The sequence below is a fragment of the Typopeltis vanoorti genome, chromosome 20 (assembly GCF_054136105.1).
Source record: "Typopeltis vanoorti isolate ZY-2024b chromosome 20, IOZ_Tvanoo_1.0, whole genome shotgun sequence".
NCBI classification, from domain to species: domain Eukaryota; kingdom Metazoa; phylum Arthropoda; class Arachnida; order Uropygi; family Thelyphonidae; genus Typopeltis; species Typopeltis vanoorti.
The window spans coordinates 61,762,246-61,789,667 of record NC_143568.1 but is presented as its reverse complement, the minus strand read 5'-3'; the positions used below and the strand labels follow the sequence as shown (position 1 = coordinate 61,789,667).

General features: G+C 36.5%; 1 protein-coding gene across 1 annotated transcript in view; it reads right to left on the bottom strand.

The window, feature by feature from the left end:
- Nelf-E (negative elongation factor E) overlaps positions 1 to 27,422 on the bottom strand; it is a 111,926-nt gene that overhangs the window by 12,670 nt on the left and 71,834 nt on the right. The window contains exon 5 of the mRNA XM_090410221.1: positions 1,842 to 2,101. Coding sequence (XP_090266347.1) covers positions 1,842 to 2,101 — 260 coding nt within the window. The remainder of the gene's footprint in view (positions 1 to 1,841; positions 2,102 to 27,422) is intronic.

Below are 27,422 nucleotides of genomic sequence, written 5' to 3'. Positions count from 1 at the left end.
GTTTAATCCTTTATCCAAGTGTGTGCAAACAAAGTTTGCCCCTGAAAATATCTTCAGGACTGGGGTAAAGTGGTACAACACCGGGCAACTCCTTGCAAAGGTGGAGCAAGCTACCAACACTCCTATCTCAGTATCTCCCATAATGCAAAACACATCTCCTTGTGAATATGTATAATGTTATGCATTAAGGGAAGGGCTACTACCACTTTACCCCAGTCCTGAAGATACTTTCAGGTGCAAACAAAGTTTGCACCTGAAAATATCTTCAAGGAGATGTCCGCAAGGAGATGTGTTTTGCATTATGGGAGATACTGAGATAGGAGTGTTGGTAGCTTGCTCCACCTTTGCAACGAGTTGCCCGGTGTTGTACCACTTTACCCCAGTCCTGAAGATACTTTCAGGCATAAACTTTGTTTGCACACACTTGGATAAAGGATTAAACTAAATTTATTATTTTGTGACCAAGTGAAAAATAAACTTTCAGTCTCCAACACAATCAGAGTTACTGTGAACAAGGAAGGTTAACCTTACAGTGAACTTTATATAGGCATATGGTCTACAGATGGGTATTCTTGATATCGTCTGAAAAAAGATGGAAAGGATTAAAATCCCAGGAATTACAGAGACCAGATGGATGAAGAAGGTCATTTCAAAAGACATGATGGTGAGCTAATTGTTTATTTGGGTGGCCAGCAATCTCCCCATATCTCAACCCTATTGAACACATTTGAGACACAATAGGGAGATGCACTGCTACTTGAAATTCCCCTCCAGAAAACAAACAAGGACTTATATTTGTTTCAAGGACATATCCTTGAAGGAGAAGTCGGCCAGTTTGCCGATTTGAGGCAAGGTGTGAAGATTAAATAGAAAACTCGTTTTTTTTTAAAATAATATATATATACATATATATATATATATTATTATATTTAAGGGTGCTTTTTGATTTACATTTTATAAGCAAAAAATGTTTTGAGCAAAAAAAATACACTCAGGTAGTTTTTTAACATGTTCATGCTAGGCTATGTTTCACATGTGTCGCACATCTGATGTTGGCTCCCTTGATTTTTGTAAATTTCCCTTCCACTTTGGGTGAGCAGGCATGTTTTTATACAGAAACTATATCATTAGTTAGTGATTTACAACTCAAAAGTTGTAAATCACCATGTGCCTTCAGAGAATACAGAGAAAAATTTATGGAAGATATGTGTAAAAGTAGCTAATAAAAAGTCATGGGAGGATTTTAGTAAGACAGCAGTCAAAACACTCCATGTTTCGACTGCTGTATTGAGATCATCATCAGGAAAATATACATATGCATAAGACACAAGCTATATGACACCACACAAAAGTAAGATCTATTTAAATGCTTTGTCAATCATTTACCCTAGCCTAAATTCTGGTGGGAAAAAAATTAAATAAAAATAAAATTCATTTTTTATACATATCAGTATAATAATATACAGATTTGGAGGGGGGGTTATAGTAGAACTACATAATACAATTTCTATCTATTCTTCTCATATTAAGGTTTTCTTCAGTTTGGGGATGTTCTGGATACTAAATGGATTGAAGATGGATCCTCCAGATTCTTGGAGTTATTAATCCATCATTCTTGTTCAGATTCGGATGATGTTTAAATAATAATAAATTTTTATATCTGCCTTTTGAAACTGAATAAGATTGTTTATATCATGTTTTCAAAAAACATGGTATTAAACCATTCTCTTTGAAATAGCCCTTAATCTATTTAAAATTACTTATAGTTCAATAATTCAACTTCCAAATTAGTTTAAAACAATGATATATATATATATATATATATATATATACACACTTACTTTTTTTCAATTTCCATAGAAATGTTTATTATTTTACCAAATGGAGTAAATCCATTTCTCAGAATTTCTTCAGTTACTCCACAACCAAATACATAAATTGTATTTCCCTGACGAGGTCGTTCCTGCCTACCACTCCATTCTCTTTCTGGCTTGTCTACATTTCTTTCTCTATCATCTTTGTTTTCTCGTTCATCAACTTCTCCTGCACTAACAAAGCTTTCATATAAATTTTTAAGTGCTGGTCGAGACACTCCACCTGTCTATAAAAATAAATATATCTTGAGTTCACATTTGAAATATGGATCACATCATTTCAAAGTTTCTTTCTCCTACAATATATTTTCAAAAAAGTATATGGAAACATACTGAACATCGATATAGTGCTTAGACTAGTAAGTCTGAAAACAAAGACCACAGGGTTTGAATTCCATATTATGTTTTAATGTGTATTAACTTATATAAGTTATGAAAGAATAACAGATGGGGTGCTTAAGGGTCAAAGCTGTATAACTGAGAGGAGACCTCCACATAGCCTTTAAAGGAATGCGGAGAACCGACCAGGGCTTCTGACCTAATGTCCAATCCTCACCTTCTCGTGGTGCACCCTGTTGGGTATCTACTTTGATACTGAACGAACGAGGATGGGCTGGCAATTTGGGATTTAGCCGACCAAATTGTATTCTTATTGGTTAAACCAAAATAAAAAATGATGGTACAATATGACAAAATTTCATGCCGGCTGGGGCGTCGCCCGGTTAAACAAGGCCCCCGTTGTTTTCGCCAGGGAACCAGGGCGAACAGCGAAAAGTCAGCTACTGGAACAAATCTGAAAACAAACCCCAACTCAACATCACCAGAGTTAAAGATCGGTACTATCAACGTAAGAAGCCTGAATGGCAAAGAAATGGAGCTAGCTGAGGAATTAGATAAGTACCAGATCGACATAATAGGGGTGACTGAAACAAAAAAGACCAAAACTGGTGAGATCTTTCTGAGCAATAAATACAAAATGTTATATTCAGGCAATGACAATCAAGGAAAAGAAGGAGTAGCCATAGTATTCAACACAAAATACGAGGCTAATCTTCTTGAATGGCAGTCAGTCTCAAGTAGAGTAATGTGGGCAAATATGAGAATGGGGAACTGGACAATGAGACTTATTTGTGCCTATGGTCCCACAGAAGGTTCTACTAAGGTAGAAGTGGAGGAATTTTTTGAGGCTTTAGAAAAAGCAACTGACACAATGAAAAAGGAAAAGTTGGTCCTTGTTGGGGATCTAAATAGTAGAGTAGGAAATGATTGTGAGACATACAAAAATATTTTGGGAAAATTTGGAGAAAAGAGCAAAGCTAATAATAATGGCAAATATCTGTTGGATTTCTGCTCAGGACATGGACTGGTTATTACTAACACCATGTTCCAACATAAAAATGTGCACAAATTCACATGGAGAGAAGAGGCTAGGAATAAGAAAAGTCTCATTGACTATGTTATTGTTGATAGTGATGTTTTCTCCCTGGTGCAGGACACCAGAGTGTACAGAGGATTTGAAATTGGAAGTGATCACTATTTAGTCTTGAGCAGGATAAAATTGAATTTCATATTGAAAAGAATAACATGTAAGAAAGTTTTAAAGCGAATAAAAGTTGAGCAGCTCTCAGATGTGAACTGTAGACTAAAATACAGAAATATTATTGAAAAGAAAATGAAAGAGTTTGAGAACAGGAATCAAACCTTGGAGATTCAGTGGCAAACTCTGAAGGAAACATTGATTGATTCTGCCAGAGAGGCATGTGGTGAGGTTGTGTGCAAGGATAAAAAAATCAGAACTCCCTGGTGGACACAGGAAGTTAAAGAGGCAGTGAAGGAAAAGAAGAAAGCATATCAAAAGTTCCTGGCAAATAAGTCAGCTTTTACTCTTACAGAATACAGAGACAAATGTAAGAAAGCTAAACAGTGTGTAAAACTGGCTAAACAAAAGTCATGGGAGGACTTTGGCAAGAATATAGAAAATAAATATCAAGAAGGTGCAAATTATTCTGGAGGTTGTTGAAGAAACTTAGGAATGGAGGAAAGAGTGCTGTAAAAGGAATTAGAGATGATAAAGGTGAAATGAAAACAGGAGAAAAAGATATCCTTGAAGTATGGAGTAATTACTTTGAAAAACTGCTAAATGAAACAAGCAGTGATGACAGCACAGTGATAAAAAACACTGACCAGGCATGCAGTCAGGAATACATATCCATACTTGAAGTAGAAAAAGCCATCAAAGGCTTGAAATGTGGAAAGGCAGCAGGAGTAGATGATATTCGACCAGAAATGCTGAAGTATGGTGGTATAAGAGTCTTACAGTGGCTGCACTGCATAGTTCAGAAAGCCTGGACAGAGGGACGAATTCCCGATGATTGGAGTAGAGCTCTCATAGTACCCATATATAAAAAGGGAAATAAAACTGAATGTGAGAATTACAGAGGTATTTCCCTACTGAGTGTTCCTGGCAAGATCTATGCAAGTATACTTGAGAAACGGTTGAGAAGAATTGTGGAAGAAAAGCTTGGTGAAGAACAAGCTGGATTCAGGCCAAATAGAGGCTGTCAGGATCAGATCTTCACTTTACGACAAATAGTCGAGAAAGCATGGGAATATAACAAAGATCTGTATTTAAGTTTTGTCGATTTGGAAAAGGCATATGACAAGGTGCCAAGAGAGAAGCTATTCAATACGCTGCAGTTGTATAGTGTCAATGGGGCGTTATATCAAGCAATACTTAGTCTTTATTTGAGTTGTGAATCAGCAGTTAGAATTGAAGGAAGTACAGGAAGATGGTTTAATGTTAAATCTGGTGTGAGACAAGGATGTACATTATCCCCTCTGTTATTCATTATCTATATGGATCACATTATGAAGGAATGTGGTATTAAACCTGACATCAAAATTGGAGATGTTAATGTCAGCTCTTTGCTTTATGCGGATGATGTTATACTTCTAAATAAATCCGCTACAAGTCTGCAAGATTCTCTGACTAAATTGAATAGCTGTTGTAATAGATATGGTATGAAGGTCAGCAATAAAAAGACAAAGACAATGAAAATAGGCAGAATCATTGAAAATGTCAACTGTGTTGTGAATGGAGAACCTGTGGAACAAGTAAAACATTTCAGCTACTTAGGCACAATTTTTACTGAAGATGGTAAACTAAATATAGAAATAGACAACAGAATCAGCAAAGCTGGTATGGTGGGAAGTCAACTGAATAAATTCATATGGAATAAGAAAGAAATTAGTCGGAACACTAAATTAGCTGTATACAAGACTGTGTTCAAACCAATTTTAACTTATGGATCTGAGAGCTGGGTCAGAAGTAAAACACTTGACCAAAGACTAGAGACCGCAGATATGAGAGTCCTGAGAAAGATTAGAGGCGTGAACAGATGGCATCAATGGCAATATCATATTAAAAATGAGGATATTAGGAAAGAACTTGACATTGTCAGCATCCAGGAATGCGTTAGCAGAGCTAATCTCAGATGGTATGGTCACTTAAATAGAATGGGAGAGGAAAGATTAGCAAAACAAGTGTTCTCTGCCAGGTTGGCAGGAAAACGACCTAGAGGAAGACCAAGATATAGGTGGATTGATACGGTACAAAGTGCCTTAGACGATAGAAATATAAGATCTGATGATGTTGGAGTCTTGACAAGTAACAGACTGATTTGGAGGAAAATTGTAGATAGGAAGTTAGTAATGATGTAATTTTTTCATGTAGTACTGTCATATCCTGTACACCCCTTGAGGGTACATGGCAGGAATTTGATGATGATGATGAAGAATAACAGATTTAATGAGTGCCAGCTCCCAGAGAGGACAGATGCATATATAAACACACCAAACAAAAAAATTATAGAATGCTGATTGAAACATGGACATAATTTTAAAGTTGATGAACGTCAAGAGTCATACAGATAGGTAGTGCAAAACTGCTGGAATATGATTGTGGATGCCTGAGGTGTGTGCGTGTGTTTAAATGCATTTGTAGCATTCGGTATTCTCTTTTACAGGTATAATCATGAGTCGTAAAGGTGAGTGACAAAAGGGGTGTCATTACTTTTGGTCAAGAACATGGACATTTCTTGAAAGAGGTGGCAAAGTTTGTTGGAGTGTTGATTGGTTAATTCAAGTGCATCTGTATACAGTTTTGTTCATTAATTAATTTTATTTTTACCCATATGCTACATATAAAGGGTGTCCCAAAATTCACGCAAGATTTAAATTTAGCGCCATTTGTGCGGTAAAGTGTTGCCAACGAGAAAAAAAGACAGCGTGACAGTTCAGGGTTATCAAAAATGGAGTGCTACACGAATGAACAACGCATTTTCATTGTTGAGCAATATTTTAAAAATAATGAAGGCTTGGCAGCTACAGTTCGCAATTTTTGTACAAAATATGGTCGGAATAGTGATTTAACTTCATCAACTGTGAAAAGATTAATTAAAAAATTCAAGGAAACTGGATCAATTAGTGATCTTATACACTCTGGCCGTCCTTCAACAAGTCGTTCAACAGAAAACATCGAAGCAGTTCGTGAGAGTGTTGCTGAGAGTCCAGGAACATCAATTCGGCACTGTGGTTTTGAATTGGGCATTTCGAGAAACTCTCTACAGCGTATTCTCATGAAAGATTTGCATCTTTATGCTTACAAAGTTCAACTGACTCAAGAACTGAAGCCTACTGACCACACACAGCAAAGAGAGTTCGTTGAATGGATTATGGAATAACAACAAGTGGATGCTTATTTTTCGAACAAAATCATCTTCAGCGATGAGGCTCATTTTCATCTTGATGGCTTCGTTAATCGACGAAATTGTCACATTTGGGGTTCAGAAAATCCACAAGTGATTGTTGAGAAACAAATGCATCCACAACGTGTCACTGTTTGGTGTGGATTTTGGGCTGGAGGCATCATCAGTCCATTCTTCTTCTTCGAAAATGTGGCTGGTAAGGCAATAACAGTTAATGGTGCTTGCTATCGTGACATGATAATCCAGTTTTTTTGTGCCTAAATTGCAAGATATGGATGTGGACGACATGTGGTTTCAACAAGACGGTGCCAAATGCCATACAGCCCGAGAAACAATTCAATTACTGAAAGTCATTTCCTGGTCGTGTAATTTCCCGTTTTGGTGATCAGAATTGGCTGCCCAGATCATGTGACTTAACGCCGTTGGACTTTTTCTTTGGGTTTTTTTGAAGTCTAAGGTTTATGCCAACAAGCCCACGACCACCCATGCCTTGAAGGAGGAAATTGAGCGCTGTATCAACGAAATTCAGCCACATTTATGCAAAACATTCATGGAAAATTTTGACAAAAGAGTGCATATGTGCCAGCAAAGCCTATTTATGCATGGAATATGCTATTCCATGCATAACCCTATACTGTATACTTTATGAATCAATAAGGAATTACAATTTTTAATTAAAAACCCGTGTTTTCTATCAAAATTACTTCTTGCGTGAATTTTGGGACACCCTGTATAAACCATCAGAAGTCTAAAACCCTGATGGAACTGATGTGACCACCATCATGTAGAGCATTGGTCGCCAAAGTGGTCGATATCGATCCCCAGAGGTCGATTGGGGGTAGATAGAAAAATATAAGACATCATTGTATGGGTAATATTTAATTCGGTTAACTTGGATTACCTCCATCCTGAACGACAACGCAATTAAGAGTGAATCGTGGGAACAGTGACATGAATAAAACCTGGAAGATGGAGCAAGGTCATGAAAATAGTTACGGAGGCCAAAATGACGTATTTACCAATAAACGGATGTCGATGGTTCCTGCCCAGCAGTGCGGCGGGAGAGAGAGATTGCAACACGTGCGTGGTTGCTTATTTACTTATACTTACACGTATTCGATCCCAGTTCTCATTTTTGCACATCGACATACAAGTGAGCGTTAATGTTCTAAAATTTATCAACATACATATTACAATTCAATCGTTATTCATTCATGAACTAAACTTCTCTATGTTGAAGAGTTGAGCAGGGCTGGTAGTTTTGTACATCCTATATATACCTATAGGAAGATTGTATTATTGTTATTTTGTTATCTAAATTAAATTTTATATATTATTTATCTCTCCTATCAAATATGTAATGTTAGAAGGACGTCGAAAACAAAACGTATCCCTTTGACATTAAGCCAATATAATAGTATATACTATATTACACATACAAGAAACACTGTAACTATAAAATAAACAATCTAAAAACTCACATAAGTGTCTTTTCTGCTTGTCCTATTATAATTACGTAATAGTAAAATAGAGGGGGGTCGATAAAAAGTCAAGAAACTCTTGAATGGGTGGACGGTCAAAGAAGTTTGGCGACCCCTGATGTAGAGTATACTGAACTTTGGTGAATTCAGGTTGAACTGAGTAATGCTCTTCCTACAGCTACTGGTATGGGTATGCACATTTAGTAACCCTGGATAATTAAACTGTCAATCTGTATACAGTTTTGCTTATTGATTTCTTGTACTTTTACTCATATGCTAAATAAATCCTCAAAAGTCTAAAACACTGATGAAACTGATGTTGTGACTACTATCACGTAGAGTACACTAAAGTTTGGTGAATTCTGGTTGAACTGCAGCAACCCCCCCCACACACACTCCTGCCAACCAGCTTCAGACCATCAGAATGACAAAAAAACTATCTATAAGTGAACTAACATAGGTAGGGATCAAGGAATGGCAACCCTCAGCAGAAATGCCAAATCTCTGTTGTACTAGCCATCGCTAAATGGTATACAAGTTTCATTACCCAAAGTATGAAATATGAATGTTTTAGATTTGATTTCATTTGATTTTTATGGTGCAAAGACATCAAAGGTTATACTGCTCCAGGACGCAGGTTATACCAGTACATATGGTAAACAGTTCGTAGAACAATCACAAACATCCATGCCCTTGGCAGAATTTGAACCCACAGTCTCTTGGCTGAAGAAAGGATATGCTAACCACTTGGCCAACCAGGCAGACAATGATGTTTTAGAATTATTTCAGGCATCATAGAGAGAGAGAGGTTGAACTTTTCTTTGTGAGGCTATGATTTGAAAGGAATTGGATAATCTCCATGCATAAAGCTTAGTAAGGAATCCATCACACTATATTTCCAGTCCCCTCCTAATTTTCATTAAACTTAAAACAACATGAAAATTCAAGCAAAGAGAAATAAATAAATACATGCAAATAAAATTAACCCACCTCTATAAATCTTCCAAATTCACTTCACAAACATGCAAGGTCTGACCTCACTGATGTTCATTTCCACCTGCAGTGTGCAAACCTACTGTTATGTCTCGTTTTATCTCCCCTTTGTATAATGCTATTTTGATTTAGTGGTCACTACTCTTTCCTTTACCTTATTATATATGTTGGCCTCTGTCTGCTATCTTTAACCCTTATATATCCCTAAATCGTCTGCCTAACACTGAGTATATGATCTTACTGCTTACCTGACAATTTCTAAATTTTGGGCCCCAGAAAATACCTATTCCCTGATCTCTATAAGTCATCCACATTCACTGAGACAAATTTATTTCCTGCACCAGCCTGGGATTTAAGGACAGAGCCAAACTCAGCCTAAGGATGGTTATAGAATATCAGATGCCACTAATATAATTTGCTTGAAATCAGAAGCCGTAGGTTTTCCTTTTGTCTGTTTGCAGTCGTGCCCCCTTTCCTTTCTTACTTAGGATATCCCTGTGCATGTATATTTATAAAAATCCCTGTATTTTTATGAAGGGTCTATGTCAGTCAACATGGTCAGAAAAGCAAGCATGGAAGGTAACAAACAAGTGTAATAAATTCATAATTAATTACAATACAAAGTTGATATTAATGCTAGGCTAAAACTCTTATGTTTCTCTCACTTTCTCATTCTTAGATAAACATGGATTTCTTAATCTCTACAACACTATTCCTTCAAGTTATCAAATATTTAGTTTACAACTTAATAGGAGCCAGCTAGGTATTTGGCACATTATTAATCTCCCTCGAGTAGGTCACGACAGAATCTCCAGTAAGTTACTAGTTCTTAGAATTCAGCTTAATGGTATAGAGTCATTCACACATATATTAATTCTTCATGCTTTTCCTTATCATAAATTCGAGATACACTTTCTTCCGCTTCTGTTAGTCACATTCCCTAAAGGGCTAGAATATGCAAAGATACTTATCTACTCTATCTTAGGTTCCTTCGGGGTTTTCTCCGTCCTTCCTTCTTACGAAATTCTGGCTGCCTTGGTTCTGTTGCCACATGGGAATCGCATGCTCTCCCTGGATTGGGTGCTCAGTTTCTTTACTAAGGATTTACGTCTATGCTATTCCTTACCAACGGCCTGCGTTCAAAATTTGCAGTGCTCTGTGGCGGTGGCATACTGAAATTTCTCGGAGATCGGCTCTTAAATATAAGAACTGAATCACGATGACCACTCGAAGCACACGGTGAGAATACAGGAACAAACAAAACAGGGGGTTTCAATTCTGTGTTGCAGGTTTTATACGCTCCCCAAGAGCGCCACCTTTCCGAGTCTGATCTCTCCTTTTGCCCTTCCGATTCATCCCTGACTAGGTGACTTCACTGATCCTCATACGGGGCTTTCCAATTCCGGAAATGCATGAGTCTTGATGTTTTCTTAGAGGTAGCACCCAATACTACAATAGCAGCTTACGCTGCTATTGTAGTATTGGGCGACCGTTGCCCCTTCTTACCGAATTACTGGCATTCTTTCACGTGTAGAAATTCACTGGTAATTACTCTCATGTGAGCCCTTTTTGTTGACTTACAGTTACATAAAAGTATAAACACACTAACTACAATACAAACAGTTCTTATTCTAATTTGCCAGTTGTTATTTCTTTTAACACATAGTTAAATTATGCCAAATGATAAGTATGCTCATTTAATGGATATTATCTGTTAGACTCTGGAAAAGTGACCTCATTTAGAGTGAGGTCACCTGTTTCAGATCTAACACTACACATACTGTTTCTAACTGACTTAAATTTCAGATTTTTCAAGCACCAATGACTTCACCTATTCCTAGTTACACTCTCATTTGCTTGTTTCACCTCAAACTGAGGTGAAATATCTGATATATCATGTCAATTTGCAACATAGTATCTTCTCTTTTTTGATCTTTCACTGAAAATATCTCACTCCCACATTCTATTATTCGTTTCTTGTCTCTTATTACTCTACCAATGCCACCAACCATTCTGAATTTGATTTCCTTTCTTCACATTTCTTCAAGTTCAATTTTCCCAATAGTGAGGTCATTTTCCACAGATTTTAACGTTCACAACTTCATGTGGCTTTTCATTTTTAACTACAAAGCAAGTAAATATGCTAAGATCATTTGCTATCACCAGTGATCTAACACAAATTGTTCACATGCCTACCAGCACACTACAAACACTCTAGATTTCTTCCTCACTAATCATCTTACTATAACATGGACATTTTTTGTCCTCTAAATAATTCAGACCAAAATCCATTGTTGATTTTTTCTCCCATAGAGCAGACACTCATGCAATCATTCTGATCCATGTGCTGTCAGGCATTATTTAAGTATATTTAAACACTTCCCATGCACTATTGATATCATTCCCTTCCAATAACTGATGCCATGGCACAGAACCCAGCATACCTCTCAGGTGATCATAATTTCCTGCTTTGTAGCTGAGCATGTAACTCTGGGAACATTCATAAACTTGGCCACACCACTTCCCAAGTGAGTACCACAGGGGTTCAATGTCACCAACCAGAGGCAGAATAGTTACGTCTTTAATCAAACTCCCTCTGACACTATAATCAGATCTAACACTCTTCACAAGTTCCTTCTATCACATGCTGCTTAAGGAAGTTGTCTCGCAACAACTCAATAAATTCAGTTTCATTCTTCTCATGCGATCTTACAACTATCCGCTCAATGTTTGGATAATTAAAGTCTCCCATTATGATTGCTCTTTTTGCACCCATCGTATTTATTTGTTGATGCATTTCTTCATTACTAGCAATTGATCTCTTGCTTAATTGATTACACATCCATTTCACTCCTATTCTATTTATTCTCTTGAACTCTAGGGACACATTCTGATATCGCATTATTTGAGTATTTTTTAAACACGTCCCATGCACTGTCGATATCCTTCCCATCCAATATCTGGAGAACTAAATAAGAAAAGATCAAGGTGTTATTAAAGTAGAGAAGAATGCATAATATTCCAGTAAGTAGGTAGATAATTCAGCATCTCTTCCAGCGTGTTCACTGGAAAAGAGAAACAAGTTAGAATCGGAGATTACCGAAGTCACTAGGAAGATGTTTTCACATGAATAGTAAACTACAAAGTCAAGCTTCAGAGGGAGAAAACTAAAAGTGAGAATTTGGTGAGCAGTAAAGACAACAGATAAATGTAACTGAATGATGCAATGAAACCTTAATCCAAAGAATATCAAAAACAAGAATTCTAGATTTGAACTTCTCTGTTACAAAGGTAAAGCTACCCTTGTAGCAGAAAGAATTGGTCATGAAGTCTGGTCTTGGTGTAAGTGGTAATGTACATTACAATGTTTTTCATATTTATGAATTTAGGGACACAAAACACACGTGTTGAAAAGATTATTTTACTGATTAATAATAAAATAATAACTTGACGTTTCGACCCCTGTATTGAGGTCATCATCAGAAAGATACATGTGTATAAGAACCAAGCTACATGCTGTTGCACTCTATACAGGTAAATTACATCTACGTTGTTAACTAATCTTTTTTCTTAGCCTGCCCTCTGGTGATTAAAAAAAAAACCCTACAATAAACTCTGCTAAAGTCCTCACATACTAGGATTCTTCTGGAATTATACAGTTTATATTATTATACTGCGATTATCTTCTGGATTTGTACAGTACAGGTTGCTATTGAATGTTCAGGGGAAAAAAAAAAAAACTTCACCAAGTCTTCTTGTATTGAGATTTTTCTTCGTAGTTGCTATGAAGGTTGCAGATCGATCCTCCACATTCTTGGAATGGTTAGACCATTATTTTTATTCAGATTCGGATCATGTTTGAGCATTTCACATGCTTCCTTGAATTTCCGCTCAAACCAGGCTTTGGTGCGGTGTAGGGACTTGGTACCTTTCCAATCAATTCTGGGGTATGTTTGGAGTGCATGGTCAGAAAGGCCAGTTTTTCCAAAATGGAGGTATTTTATGTGTCGTTTGTGTTCATCCTTTCTGATTGGGATTTTTTTTTTTTTTAAATCACTAGAGGGCAGGCTAAGAAAAAAGATTAGTTAACAACGTAGATGTAATTTACCTGTATAGAGTGCAACAGCATGTAGGTTGGTTCTTATACACATGTATCTTTCTGATGATGACCTCAATACAAAGGTCGAAACGTCAAGTTATTATTTTATTATTAATCAGTAAAATAATCTTTTCAACACGTGTGTTTTGTGTCCCTAAATTCATAAATATGAATGCTGATCACCGTGTAATCTTAAAAGAAAAAATTACAATGTTTTTGTTTATGCTGCAAGCATTGGTGAAATAGATATAAAAATTATTTATTGATGGAATTTTTTTCCTATATTTTTATTTTTTGAGTTTTATTTTTTAACTGTAGTCACACTAGCTATTTGTTATTCTGGTCGTGGTTCATTTTGCTCTACTGCTGAAAGTAAGAACATGCTGTAAAAATTACTCTTGGAATTGATCCCATATAGAGAGCAGCCAATCTCCTTGGCATATTTTGGCCTCAATAGTGTCTCCCTTATGTGACTATAATAATTTATAGTGACAGCCAAGAAATGATATTCTTTGTTTAATCCTTTATCCAAGTGTAAGCAAACAAAGTTTGATAGTGAGGTATCTTCACACCTGGACTACTTGTATATGGAGGCTAATGACTTCACATCAACTGCCTTAATATCCCCTGCACTGCCTGGTTGGGCGAGTGGTTAGTGTACCCGCTCTCCAATCAACAGATCACAGGTTCGAATCCTGCTGTGGGCATGGATGTTTGTGAATGTCTTACCTTGTGTACTACTATAACCTTGATATGGTGCAATATAACTTTTGGTGTCCTTGTGCCATTAAAACCATAAATCATCACCTTAGTATCCCATAATGCAAAACACATCCCCTTTCAGTTGTGTATAATGCCATACATTATGGGAAAGGCCATAATGGTTCAACCTTCATTGAGGTCTCATCAGTGAGAGCTCATACAACTACTTGGATGACTCCCCTCAAGCACAGTCTGACAGTATGTGATAGCAGGATAATACTCCAGCTGATCAGGGCCAGCTGCCAAATGGCAACTAGTCTGTAAATGCTTTACTGCTATACTGTTGAATAGAGATTATGGATTTCCATGATGTGTTTGGCATGCCCTTGAAGAATATCTTGCACAGCAGATGGAAAAGAGGAAGAAACTAGAACTCCTGCTCTAGCTCCCATAATTGTGCTGATTATTTTCTGAAAAGAGAATAATCAGCACAAGAAGGAAAGGACTGACAACTGACAGAAAAAGCATGCGTTTTGCACTTCACCTGCCAATTCATGGACATAACTTAAGGAGATGAAGTACTTGGAAAAAGTTCCATGTGTGTGGACTCTAGAAAGTAGAGTTTTGGGATTATCTAATACTTAGTCTACCCACAGTACTAATGTAGGTTACATTTACTACCTCTTTGTGAATGGGGGTTCACATAAGAAAAAAAAAAAAAGTAATAAGAGCAGGTATACAGAAAGCAGCAGAAATAAACAAAGTCAGTGTGAAATAAATGTTGTTTAGAGCATGGTCAAACAATCTAAAATCATCAAAGATGAGTGAATGATAAACAAAAGATTCCTGAAGAGAAACATTTTTCTTTTCATCTCAAGTGAGTGTTGCATAGTATTTGTCATAACTGATTTGTCACAACAAGCACCTTCTCCACGTCAAACCAAATCAACCAAACCACAAAATAGCTCGTTTCTATAAATGGGACTTAGGTGCACCTAGAGAGTGTATGCTAGAAAAATGCGTTTATGCCAAGTAAAGAAAATGTAGACTCAACCTCTAGGTAGTGGATAATTTTCATAGCCCAACAAAATGTCACCATGCTGTTTATTAGAGGCCTGAAGTGGTTGCTGCATGTACTGGATCTCTGGTTTCTGTTACTTCATTTCTATATATATGCAGTGTAGAGAATCAGAATCACTCATATTCAGTGGTATAGTAAAGCAGCTCCACAGACCACCTGCAAGATACTATACAGAACAGAAAATAAAGGCAATGCATCAGGTTTCCTAACCTAAATATGATCCAGATGCCACACACCAAACAGACTATCTGGGAGACATGTTCATAAATCTTTAACCTCAAACTGCTACTCTGACTTTTTAAATGACTATGGTGTCTAAAATCCATCCATCCATCTATTCACTGGACATCAAGATGTTGTATGGTCACTCAGATGTTCAGTGACACATCACCGAACATCTGAGTCCTTGCCAGGTGGTCCTGTTGTATGCTTTTCTAGAGGCTTCAACTCTTTGAAGATCAGTCATTCCAGACATACCATCCATCTCATTGATGGTCTACCCTAACTCTTTTTTCAGGAACTTTAGTTTCTGTTACTGTTCTGAGAAGTCCTCCTTTCCATGTGTCCAAAGTATTTCATCTTTCTTCTGTCAAATATCTTTAAGCAGCATTAAAGTTCTACTGATCCTTTCCAGCACCCATCCATTTGTTTGCCTTTCGGTATATGATATCCTCAACAGCCTTTTGAAACAAAAACATCTCAAAAGCAGTAATCCTTTTCCTATCAGACTTCTTTAGGTTCCCAGTCTCACATCCATAAGTCGTTGTTGAAAAAACAGCTGCATCACAATTCTCAACTTTGTTCCTGTGGAGATAAATCCATTCTCCCAGATTTTAGACAAGTCTCTGACTGTTGTTTTAGCCATTCCTAATCTTCTTCTGAACAGCAATTCTTCACACAAACTTGCTGACTTTCTCAATTCTTTCTCCATTAAGGTACACTTGTTTCTTAGTATCTTCCCTGTTTATATTTCCTTTGAGAACCATAATCATGTCTTGCTGGGATTGATATGAATCCTCTATTCTTACTGATTTTGTTAACTTTATCAAGAATTTGTTCTAGTTCTTCCTTGTCATTACAAAGGAGTACTGCATCACCAGAATAGCTCGGATTACTGATCAACTACCACCTATCCTAATTCCTGTCTTAAGCTCATCCAATGCTACACGCATGATGTCCTCTGCATAGATGCTCAACAGGTGAGGAGAAAATAGGCATCCTTGCCTAACTCCCTTTCCAACCTGAAGCTAATCAGTTAATCCAACAACTGTTCTTACAGTGGCATCTTGCTCACCGTACAAGTTAGCTATCATCCTGATAGTGTGTTGAGGAAAACCTATTATTTTCATTATTTCCCAGTTTCACATGCTGAAGCTGTGTCACAGTCAAAAGCTTTAGAGTAGTCTAAGAAACACATTACCATTGGGAGTCTAAATTCTTTATACTTTTCTATGATCTGATCTCTGGTATCTTTACCTTTCCTAAAACCTGCTTGTTCCTCAGGTATCTCTGCCTCAACTTTGGGCTCAATCCTATTTAGAATGATCTTTAATAAAATCTTGCTTGCATGAGAGATTAAACTAATAATGCTATAGTTCTTGCAACCTTCATATCTTCCTTCTTGTGCAGTGGTATGAAAACTGACTTCTTTCAGTCTCTAGGCCACAATCCTGTCTCCCATATCCTTGTAATCAATCTATGAAACAATCTTATCCCTCCATCCCTTGTGGCCTTAATTAACTCTGCTGAGATTCCATTTGCACCCAGGGCTTTATTGCTCTTAAGCTGTTTAACTGTTCTTTCAACCTCATGCGTAACTGGAGAGTTCCAAATCAAAATTTTCCTGGTGAGAAGGCTCCTCCAAATTTTCCTTATCTTCTCTGTTATACAGTTACTCACAGTATTCTTTCCATCTTTTTTAATTTCCAGTTCTTCTGTTAATGGTGCTGCATTCTTGTCTTTGATGACATTTAATTTGGGCTTAAACTTGTAGTTTAGGTCACGAACTAAACACTGCAGACCAGAAAAATTCCCCAAAAAACAATACAAAAAATCCTTTAAATCTTCAATCAAAAACCTGGAAAATAACAAAAATTCAACAAAATTGAGGAGTTTGTAATTTTTCATAAGAAATTACCCATTTCTCATAAGAAATTCATATTAATTATTTAATGGACATTTCTAGAAAAAAATCAATTAGGAAAAATTACTAGAACAGGTTTTGAAGATTTATTTGCATAAAATATTGTCTCAAGTATCAAGAGCATCTGTATAAAATTAAAAATGAAATGAAGCCAAACAATGAAGAATCAATAATGTAAATGAGACAGTCATGTGAATAACAGAGAAACGCTAAAGTCCTAGTGGTGGTTATATAAAATAAATACAATAAAAATTAGCCAGAATGAGCCATGTTAATAACAAATTCCTATAAAGCAGATTCTAGTCCATCAAATCTCTGTAGATTAGGATGATGTAGCAAGGTTTCACAGTTCTCTTTAATACAACCACTGAAACTGAAAAACAGCAAAGCAGAACAGATGCTCATTCTAGAAAATAAGATAAAATCATGCGAAAAGATTATACCATCAATCTTAATGCAAAGGTGAATGATACATATATATATATTCTTGTTGGAAACTGAAGATTAATACATTTACAATGGGAAGTGTTTCACACATTTATCGTATGATGGGACTTCTCATTACCGTTTATGTGCTGCCTTCCATGTCGGGTGGAAGGGCTCATCTGACACAAAGTCTATATGGCATGTTAATTGCAACTCTTTTGATATAATTATTTGAAGTTAGGATTTCTGATCTGTCATAATGACATCAAAGATTTCAAGTGCAATCAAACAAACACTTATTTCATGTAATTGAAAATTTGGACAAATGTTTTTAGTTAGAGACTGTGTTTGGCAGTACAACAAATTGTTTTGCACGAGTCTATGCAGCATAGTTTCTGTGAGGGGGGGGGGGGGCATGTGATTCATTAGGTAGTGCCATTTTTACCCCAGTTGTCTATAATTACACTATTTGTTGACAAATAAATTATGCAGACCTCAAATATCTCTGTACCTTATTCAGTGAGACAATTGTTTTTCTTGCATCTGCAGTATAGTGGCTGTTAAGGAGGGCATGTTGTTCACTATATAGGGATAGTTGATTCTAGTCTTCAGACAGTAAGCACGTAGGGAATAAAAATTTATCTTTTCAAAAAATTAAAAATTATTTGAAGTTAGGATTTGTGATCTGTCATAATGACATCAAAGGTTTCAAGTGCAATCAAACAAACACTTATTTCATGTAATTAAAATTTGGACAAATGTTAGGACAATTGTTTTTAGTTAGAGACTGTGTTTGGCAGTACAACAAACTGTTTTGCATGAGTCTATGCAGCATATTTTCTGTGTGTGTGGGGGGGGGGGGGGGGGCATGTGATTCATTAGGTAGTGCCATTTTTACCCCAGTTGTCTATAATTACACTATTTGTTGACAAATAAATTATGCAGACCTGAAATATCTCTGTACCTTATTCAGTGAGACAATTGTTTTTCTTGCATCTGCAGTATAGTGGCTGTTAAGGAGGGCATGTTGTTCACTATATAGGGATAGCTGCTTCTAGTCTTCGGACAGTAAGCACGTAGGGAATAAAAATTTATCTATTCCTAACCGAAAATGAATCCTTCTATATTCTATAAGAAGAATGCATCTCATGAAAGCCAACAAACTAGAAACATATGTGGGAAATCCACATGTTCTAGTAATGAGTTTCCTGAGCTGCTGGGTAAAAAAAAAAAAAAAAAAAAAAAAAAAAACACGCATGTGATGAAGTTCAATTTTTGAAGATATAGTGAATAATTCAGATGATTTTAATCGAGTATTGTGTTTACAGAGCAGTTCATCTGACGAAGAAGATATAACAGAGGGCACACGAGGATTGAGGGTCTTGGATTTGGTCATCTCGTCAGAGTATGTAATTGTAAATGAGGTGTCAAATCAGCCACCAATTGGTGAGAGTGACCATGAGGTGATTACCTGGGTGGTTGCCAGCAGTGTGAGGACCTCTGTGAGAAAAGGGTATATGTGGACCTACAAGGGGGGGGGGGGTGATTATGAAGAGCTCAGGAGACAGCTTGAGGGTGTAGCATGGAATGAGGAGTTAGCTGGAAAAGAGATCAATGCAGCTTGGGGGATTTTCAAAAACTGTTTAGTAGATGCAATGTCTAAATGTAGTCCAAGGGTGAGAAAGTTAAATAAGGTGGGTGTGAGATGGATGAATAAAGAGATTAAGCATGCGATACAGAGAAAAAGGGCATTGTGGAGGCAGCATAAGAGAAGTGGAAATAACCAATTCCACGAGGCCTACAAAGACCAAGCAAGGAGGGTGACTTGGTTGGTGAGGGTAGCTAACGAGAGGTATGAAGAGCATTTAGAAAATGATGCAAAAAAAGAATCCTAAGGAGTTCTTTCGATATGTAGCCAGCAAAAGAAAGAATAATTATGGAAGGATGACATTGATTGGAGAAAATGATATAAAGACAGCTGATGCAGAATGTGTAGTGGAGATACTTAATGAGCAGTTCATTAAGATCTTTCAATCTTGTGAATGTGACTTCATGGAGGGATTGAGAGCAGCTGATGATGGGGAGGAGAGACTGACTAGGTGAGCAAGAGGTGTATGGGGGAGTTGAGTAAACTAGATGTTAATAAGGCTGTGGGACTTGATAATATATCACCACGTATTCTGAAAGAATGTGCCAGGGAGTTGATGCCTGCCTTGACATATTTTTTAATATGAGTCTTGCACTCGGTCAAGTTCCTAAGGAGTGGAAGGAGGGCAAGATTGTGCCACTTCATAAAGGAGGTGATCAAACTCAAGCATCAAACTATAGGCCTATCTGTGTGTCAGGTGTTGTGGTTAAGTTGTTGGAGAAGCTTGTGAGAACTAGGATCCAGAGTTGGGTTGATAACGATGGTATTATCTTTGATGGACAGCATGGATTTGCTAAAGGGAGGTAATGTTTTAGTAATCTACTTACTTATTACAATAAAGTGACTGCTTCCTTGGACAGAGGAAAAGGATGCACAGTAATATACTTGGATTTCGCAAAGGCTTTTGATAGAGTACCTCATGATAGGTTGACAGTCAAACTAGAGCAGATGGGGTTGGATATTAGATTGGTGCATTGGATTGGAGACTGGCTATCTGATAGGTATCAACAAGTTGTGTATGGGGGAGTGATATCCAGGAAAAGGAAAGTCACTAGTGGAGCGCCTCAGAGGTCTGTTTTAGGTCCATTACTGTTTAACTTGTATATTAATGATATAGGTGAAGATTTGGATGGAGATATTCAGTTGTTTGCAGATGATGCAAAGTTGGGACGAACCATGAAGTGTAGTGAAGATGTTGTGGCCTTACAGGAAGACTTGAATAGATTGAGTGATTGGGCAGAAATGGGGATGTGAGTTCAATGTTGCAAAATGTAAGGTTTCAAAATTTGGAAAACAAAGATGGGATGCAGAATTTATGCTTGGTGAGAATATATTGTTGGAGGTATAGGAAATACGAGATCTGGGGGTGATAGTGGCTAAGGATCTAAAATTTAGGGGACACATCACCAAAATAGTGAAGACAACACAAAGGCTTCTGGGAATGATGCAGAGGACACTGATGTGTAGAAGTAGGGAGATTCTTGTTCCGTTGTATAAGGTTTTGATTAGGCCACACATGGACTATTGTGCTCAGATTTGGTCACCGGGTTTTCAGAAGGATAAAGAGATGTTGGAAAGAGTCCAAAGGAGACTGACTAAGGTAGTTTTTGACCTCTGGAATGTCAAGTATGAGGAAAGATTGAGAAGATGTAATTTGCAGAGTCTGGTGGACAGGAGTTGGTAAGGGGTTGTTATAGGATCATTGCTGGAGAAGTTCTACAGAAAATAGTCAGAGATCGGGGGAGAACCAGAGGTCATCCCTGGAAACTGTATAAAGAGGGTGTGAGTAGGGGAGTGAGAGGCAGGTTTTTTTCGTGCAGAGTTGTGAATGATTGGAATGCCTTGCCTGAGAATGTGGTGTCTGCAAAGAGTTTGAATGTGTTTAAAACTGTTTATGATGAGCTGTGTGTGTGATAAAAGGACCTCCCAGATGAGTCTTGACTCCATGAGGTCTTGGTAATAATAATAATATTTCGTAAAATAAGGTTTCTGAATTTTCAGTTTCTAACAAATGAAATCCAGTAAGTAATGTGGCAGTACCGATTCAGGAGTACAGTAGAGAAGATGAGCTGCTTTCACCACTTGATGCAGAAAATCTATCTGCAGTGTACTCTGCATTTCTAACTGATTGCTTAATGGAATTTATAGTAAGAAAAACCAACAGATATGCAGATCAGTACTTATCTACAACTCAGAATTGCAAAACTCCAGGTAGACAAGTGAATTCCAAGAATTTAAAGTCATTAAGAACAAAATTATTTATGCATATATTATACTGCTATGTAAAAAACACTAATCATTAGTAAATAAAAGAATTATTAGAAATAAAGTGAAATATACATAAAAAAAAAAGAAAGAAATACATATATACAAGAAATATATTACCCAGACCAGTTTCAACCTTTATTGAGTTCTCATCAGTGGAAGTCAGACTCAAAAGAAATACTAAGCTGAATCAATGCAGAAGTAACAAGAATATAGTTTCTTGTCAAGTATAATTTACTTCTTAACCAACTGAAAAAAAACTTCCTGACTGTCGCTGATCCAGAGTAGTTTAATAATGAGGTGATGAGCTTTTTTACTACTTGACAGAGAAAACACGACTTCTGCATTGATTCAACCTTAGTATCACCTCGGACTATCCTACTGATAAGATCTCAATAATGGTCTAAATTGGTCTGAGCAGTGACCTCTTCCCATAATGCATAACAATATACATGTCCAAAAGGAAGTGTAGTTTGCATTATAGGATACTAATTCTTGAAGAAAGGCTTAGACATTGGTTGTACATGCTTACTAAATAACTTAAGGAAATTACAATATACAATAGAATATCCCTTAAATTAAACTTTAACATATTTCCAATATTTCGGCAACGTCACGTTGCCATCTTCAAAGGAACTTGCAATAAAGACACGTGCACACCAGCCTAATGGAACCTTGGTTTTTCTCAGTTTAGAGATAACCCACCCATACATTCACCAACAATCCCACCATCCCCCTCACAAAAATATGGAGTTGTTAAGACACTATACAACAGGGCTAAACTAATCTGTTCAAATGACAATGCCCTAACCAATGAACTAAATCATATCCTCAACACTTTCTCAGCCAATGGCTATCCCCCCCCCCAAAAAAAAAATCCAAAAAATATTGAAACCAGAAAACCACGATCCCCCTCCCCCTCACAACAAGGATTACTCTAAATCCATCACCATTCCTTACATCCGAGGCACCTCAGAAAAAATTACAAAAATCCTAAAAAAACATGACTTGACCTCTTGTTACAGACCATATAAAAAATTGGCATCCCTCATCTGCTCCACTAAAGACCAACCACTCCCCCTAGACCTACCTGGTGTATACCAAGTCCCTTGCAGCTGTAAGTTGTCCTACTTTGGCCAAACAGGCAGGACAGCAAATGTCAGAATTTCAGAACACAAGGCATCAGGTTTCACCAGTACAGCCGTTCCAGTCTTGCAGACCATGCTCTGGATACTCACCACAGAATACGGTGGAAGAAAGCCACAATAGTATACTGTAGCAAGTTTAAATTTGAAAGACTATTCATGGAATCAGCCTCAGCCCTAAGAAACATGCCAAACCTCAACAAATTTGGTTGCATGAGACTGCCCCAAATTTGGGAGGCTTATATCAGGAGACTTTCAGCCCAAAGGCCAAGAATACCTACATAGCCCGCTATGGGGCACCATCAGGACTTTTAGGAAAACCATAGCTTCCTTGCTTTGTTTCTCATTTACTGTGTTTAGTGTCTGCATGCACGTGTCTTTATTGTAAGTTCCTTTGAAGATAGCAACGTGTGGTTGTCGAAATATTGGAAATATATTAAAGTTTAATTTAATGTATATTCTACTGTACGTTGTAATTTCCTTAAGTTATTTAGTAAGTGTATAGCATACTAAGGCAACTGATATGAAGTCAACAATATCTACATACAATTAGCCAGTTGTGAAGATACTTCATGTACAAACTTGTTTGCTTATACCTAAATAAAGGATTAAACAACAATTCCTTGTCAGGTATAATTTACAATACTGATAGGATTAACTGCCCTATCATAAACAGTAAGAAGGTTTTCTAAGGAACCAAATTAACTTACTACAACAGGCCAGTAAGCCTAATATGAAAGAGAAAACAAGATGGGATGGTATATGGAACTCTGATTGGCAAGTTACATGTAAGTTAAGTGTTATATCATATAATATTTGTGGTAATTTTTTCATTACAATCAACTCTCACTATAGCAAACAATGCTATAACAAACTACAGGGCTAAACTAATCTGTTCAAATGACAATGCCCTAACCAATGAACTAAATCATATCCTCAACACTTTCTCAGCCAATGGCTATCCCCCCCCAATGGGGATAAAGGATTAAATAACAATGGCTATCCCCCCCCAAAAAAAAACATGAAAACAGTGCTTTGACACAATACCAACGTTGTTCTAAATTAACACAAACAACTTATGTATATAAATTAACTATTTACTGACATGAAATTTTCACACATCAACAAAAATTATGCATACACTAAAATTTGCAAATGCAATACTAATGTTTTAGTAAGATAATAATGCTCAGTTTAGTAAGGTAATAATGGTTAATTAAAAGAAATAATAAATATTAAAAGAAAATTTAAAACAAAAATCAGGAAAGATGAGCACAGTTAAGGAGTATTATTTCCCATAAGAGAAGCAAATGTAAATCATCAGAAACTGGAATTCAGGTGATTGATAATGCTTCACAGCTTTCTAAGTAAAGATGTTTCATAAGAAATCTGCTCTTGTGTAAAAACCCTAATGTTTAGAGGACATAGTACATTCCACAAGTCCAGACTCATCAGGTTCATGAAATGCTATAATTTTATATTTTATATTCTTCACAACAAACAGAAGCTTTAGTAAGGTAATGAAAAATTCCAAACTGACCAAAATATGATAAAATCACAAAAGGAAGGAATCTGGTAAATACATAAAAAGTTCAATAAGGAGAACCTTGTTTGGGGGTGATTAAAGAAAAGAGGAAATTTTGAAGACAGAAAAGAACAACATGCTACATGAATAGTAACTGGCCTGAGAATATCTGATATACAACCAGATATTAATTTGGCATAGGGGATTAAAATATGATTGATTTCATCTTGAGAAGAAGAAGAGTTCTGCGACTATTTATTGCTTTATAGAACACAGGACATGTGCATGAATTAGGATCTTAAGATGAAAAATTGAAAATTTCCATCTGGTTGACGAAGAAAATTATAATCATGGTTTTTGACCATTTCCAATGTTCTAGGATAACTTAAACAGATACATTAATTTTTGTAACAAATTATTTTTTTTTTTTAACTTTGTTAAAAAAACTGAAACATCGAAGAACAGAGATGGGGGTTCCCTCAAACACTAAGTTTTTTTAAATAAAGTTTTGCAGACAAACTGTCAAAAGAAAACACAATTAACAAATGTAATACACTGGCCTCATAGCTTTGGTTGCTTTAGCTATTACTCCAAATATGTGGAAAGGCTTATGTGTTCACAGTACATATTATTTATTTTCACGGTATTGATGACAACACAGAATGATAAGAAAATAATATTTATTAACTTATTTGCTGATATTTCGCTGGTATTATATCCAGCATATTTAGAGCACAAAAACAGTTTGTCATATTATTGCTAAACAACAAATTTGGTATAACAGTGGGACTAGTTTAAAAAAATTGTAACTGACAACACAAGGAACTAAAGTCCTAATTAGTCATCATCTATGTTGGAAAAAGAGAGAAAACAAATATTAATTAGATCTTAAATTGACTGTCTCCCAGATTTTTGGTAAATTTATACAACCATACTTGTTGAGGTTTGGAGTATGTTTTAAAGCTTCTGTTGATTCCAAAAACAATCTCTCTGACTTGTATAGCACTTTTCTGTGTAGCACTTTTGTTTTCTTCCAATTAATCCTGTGTGAAGTGGTATCCAAGGCATGGTCTGCTAGACCCGACTTATCATAATGATAGTGCCGGATGTGTTTTTTTACGTTTACCAAGGTAGATGTCAATAGTTCTTCCTGTCTATCCATAGTAAGCCTGGTCACGAGAACAGGGCACTTCATAAGCTCCTGGATGTGATAAAGAAGAGTATGTCCTTAGGTGAACAGATGAGAGTTGCCAATTTGACACAAGGTTTAAATACGATGCATAGCTGATATTTATTGAGCACTCTAGATATCTTTTCAGATGTGCCTTGAATGTATCAGATGGTAACAGTTTTGCTGCAGTCTTGTATGGTAGGCAATGGAGGGAATTTCTGGGGAGCATTTAGTATTTTTTCTATCCTATGGAGATTATAGCTATTTGTTAAGAAGGTGTGACATAAGTGAGTGAGTTCAGCAGTAAGAGCATTGTCATTAGAACAAATAGCTCTAGCTCTGTGAGTTAGTATTTTTAGGATACTATGCTGTTGAGCTGGATGATGGTGTGACTATTTGTGCAAATATCTCCTTGTATGTGTGGATTTTCTATAAACATAAAAAGATGAGGAACCATCTGGAAGTGTGTGATTAGTGTATCCAGGAAGGGCAGACAGTCATTAGCTTCCTGTTCTATTGTGAAGTGGATTTTAGGGTGTTGGCTATTTAAATGTACTAAAAATTAATCCAAAGTGTCTGGACCATGTGGCCAAATAGCAAACACATTATCAACATAGCATAGCCAAATCACTGGTTTGAGAATGGTTGTATTCATAGCTACTTTTTCCAAGTGTTTTGTTTAGAAATTGGCTAAAGGGGGAAAGCCCATTGCTGTCCCATCTAGTTGTTTGTATATATCTTCCTTTCCATGTAAAATAACTTAAATGTACTATAAATTTAAATAGTTCAAATATATCAGGGGGAAAACATGACTTTAGTAAATCAAGGGTTTCAATTAATGGTACAATTGAAAATAGTGAAGTGATAACAAAACTAATCATTACGTTTGAACTTTTTAAGATATGGTTTTCTAAAATACTTTTTAGGTGAACAGAATTTTTAACAAAGGAGGAAGAATTATTTGTGAGATTGGCTAGTAATTTAGCTAAATGCTTAGCTAGTTTGTATGTGGGACTGTTTATACTGTCCACAATAAAGCATAGGGGGTGTACCTTGTTTGTGAATTTTAGGTGCCAGATAGAGAGATTTTCAATTTTCTCTTTCAAGAAAAAAAAAAAAAAAAGAGTATAGGATGCTACATCCATGCACAGTCCTGCCATCATCAATTTCAAAAAAATAAAACAAATAAATGACATTATTATTGTGCATGCCCTGTATTCTACTGAGGCCCTATTATATCAAAAATTATACATCTAGCTAATTTCAATTAGTTCATTATCAACAATGCAATCAACAGTTGCACATCATCTTCCTCTCAAGAAGATGATCACATTTTAATTCCATATATCCAAAGAAGTATTGGAATCTCTCTCTAAAGTTCTTAGGCACCTTGTACTAAAGAAGCATGACAGTTTGTCATAAAGTAACCTGAAATTGTTGGAACAGTGGTTGTTAAAGAAAGAAAAGAGGAAGAATCTCTAAAATTGATTTTCCAAGCTTCTGCAACATATGGAACTGGAACTTACTGAACAGGATTGGGGTTCTTGAGGACATGTCGGCTTGTGTCGGATGCACTGAATCATCAACAAAGAGAAACCATTCGTGTCAAGTTCTCATTTAAGATCGTCAGGAGCGGAGTAGAAAACATGTGCTCTACTAAACAAAGATTTGATGATGCTATTTTTTGAGAGGAATCACAAGCTGAAAACTTATTGAAACATTCTGTAAAGTAGGTTTACAGGCTGCTACAACAAGATTTAGTTCACCGTAAACCTAATTTGAACCTTACCTTAGTTTGTAAACCAAAGCTGTTAGTAGAAGAGATGGAACATGGTAGAGGAGGACATCCAAGAAGGCTAATTTTCTGTCCTTTTTCATGGTGAAGTTAATATGATGGTGTAGGCTCTTAATCTTGGTTAGGAAGTAAGACAGAGCTGCTTCGGGTTTGGGCCAAATGGTGAAAATATCATACAGCATAACCAAATGAAGTTGTGGCTATACTGTCATTGTCTGGTAGCATCCTCTAGCAAGAGGGTTGCAGCAGATGAGCAGCTCTTCTCCATTTCTCTCTGTCTGTCGCCTCCGTCATTTTTAAACCAGTCC